General features: G+C 37.0%; 1 protein-coding gene across 1 annotated transcript in view; it reads right to left on the reverse strand.

The window, feature by feature from the left end:
* Window positions 1-728, reverse strand: part of LOC119590552 — a gene marked incomplete in the record, with an annotated part of 10,832 nt that overhangs the window by 5,951 nt on the left and 4,153 nt on the right. Inside the window, 1 exon segment of the mRNA XM_037939209.1 lies at window positions 454-581. Coding sequence (XP_037795137.1) covers window positions 454-581 — 128 coding nt within the window.

A 728-nucleotide genomic window follows, 5' to 3' on the forward strand; every position in this document is an offset into this window, starting at 1 on the left:
CCAGCGTAGTGAAATAGAAGAGTGACTGAGAAGAAAATATATATATACATGTTTCCTTTACCGTACTTAAAAGTAAATTAAAACGAAAATCGAATAGCAGTTATAGTATTAATTTTATCGGCATTACACATGTAATGATGAACACTCCACTGTTGCCCTACTTATGGCATAATGATAGCGGTGCCTCGAGATTTCTGATGCCAAACTTCCAATAGTGTACCCACGTCTAATCATAGTAGTGAAAACGACAAAGAAGCAAATTTAGAAAAGATTCAGGATTGGGTGAAATTATGTCTGGAATCTTTAGCTGGGTAATCAAGAGTGATTATTATGGGCACAGAGGTGATAAACTAAACTAAAATCAAGGTCGTTTTCTGTTTTATATTTAGTAACATAAATATCATAGGTAACCTCCTCAGTAATGCTCATTTTTATACGAAGATCAGAACATACCAAGGTATCTAGACTCCCAAGAACAGATGGTTCTCGCTGAGTCGTTTCTGAAGGTGTTGAGGACGACGTCGACGTAAGCTGCGTGGGAGGAGGTCAGTGCTACACTCGGCCCTTCTCGACCACAATACCTGAAGGAGAAATCACAAGTATTATGAAAAGACCCTTTGATAATGCTGAAGTTTGCTGAGAGCTTCAGATATCTAGATATTTCATTATTCTGGTTAATCTGTCTTGCTATGGACCTGTGGAAATAATTAGTAAAAAAAAAAAAAAAC

Source organism: Penaeus monodon, chromosome 27 (assembly GCF_015228065.2).
Source record: "Penaeus monodon isolate SGIC_2016 chromosome 27, NSTDA_Pmon_1, whole genome shotgun sequence".
Classification (NCBI taxonomy): domain Eukaryota; kingdom Metazoa; phylum Arthropoda; class Malacostraca; order Decapoda; family Penaeidae; genus Penaeus; species Penaeus monodon.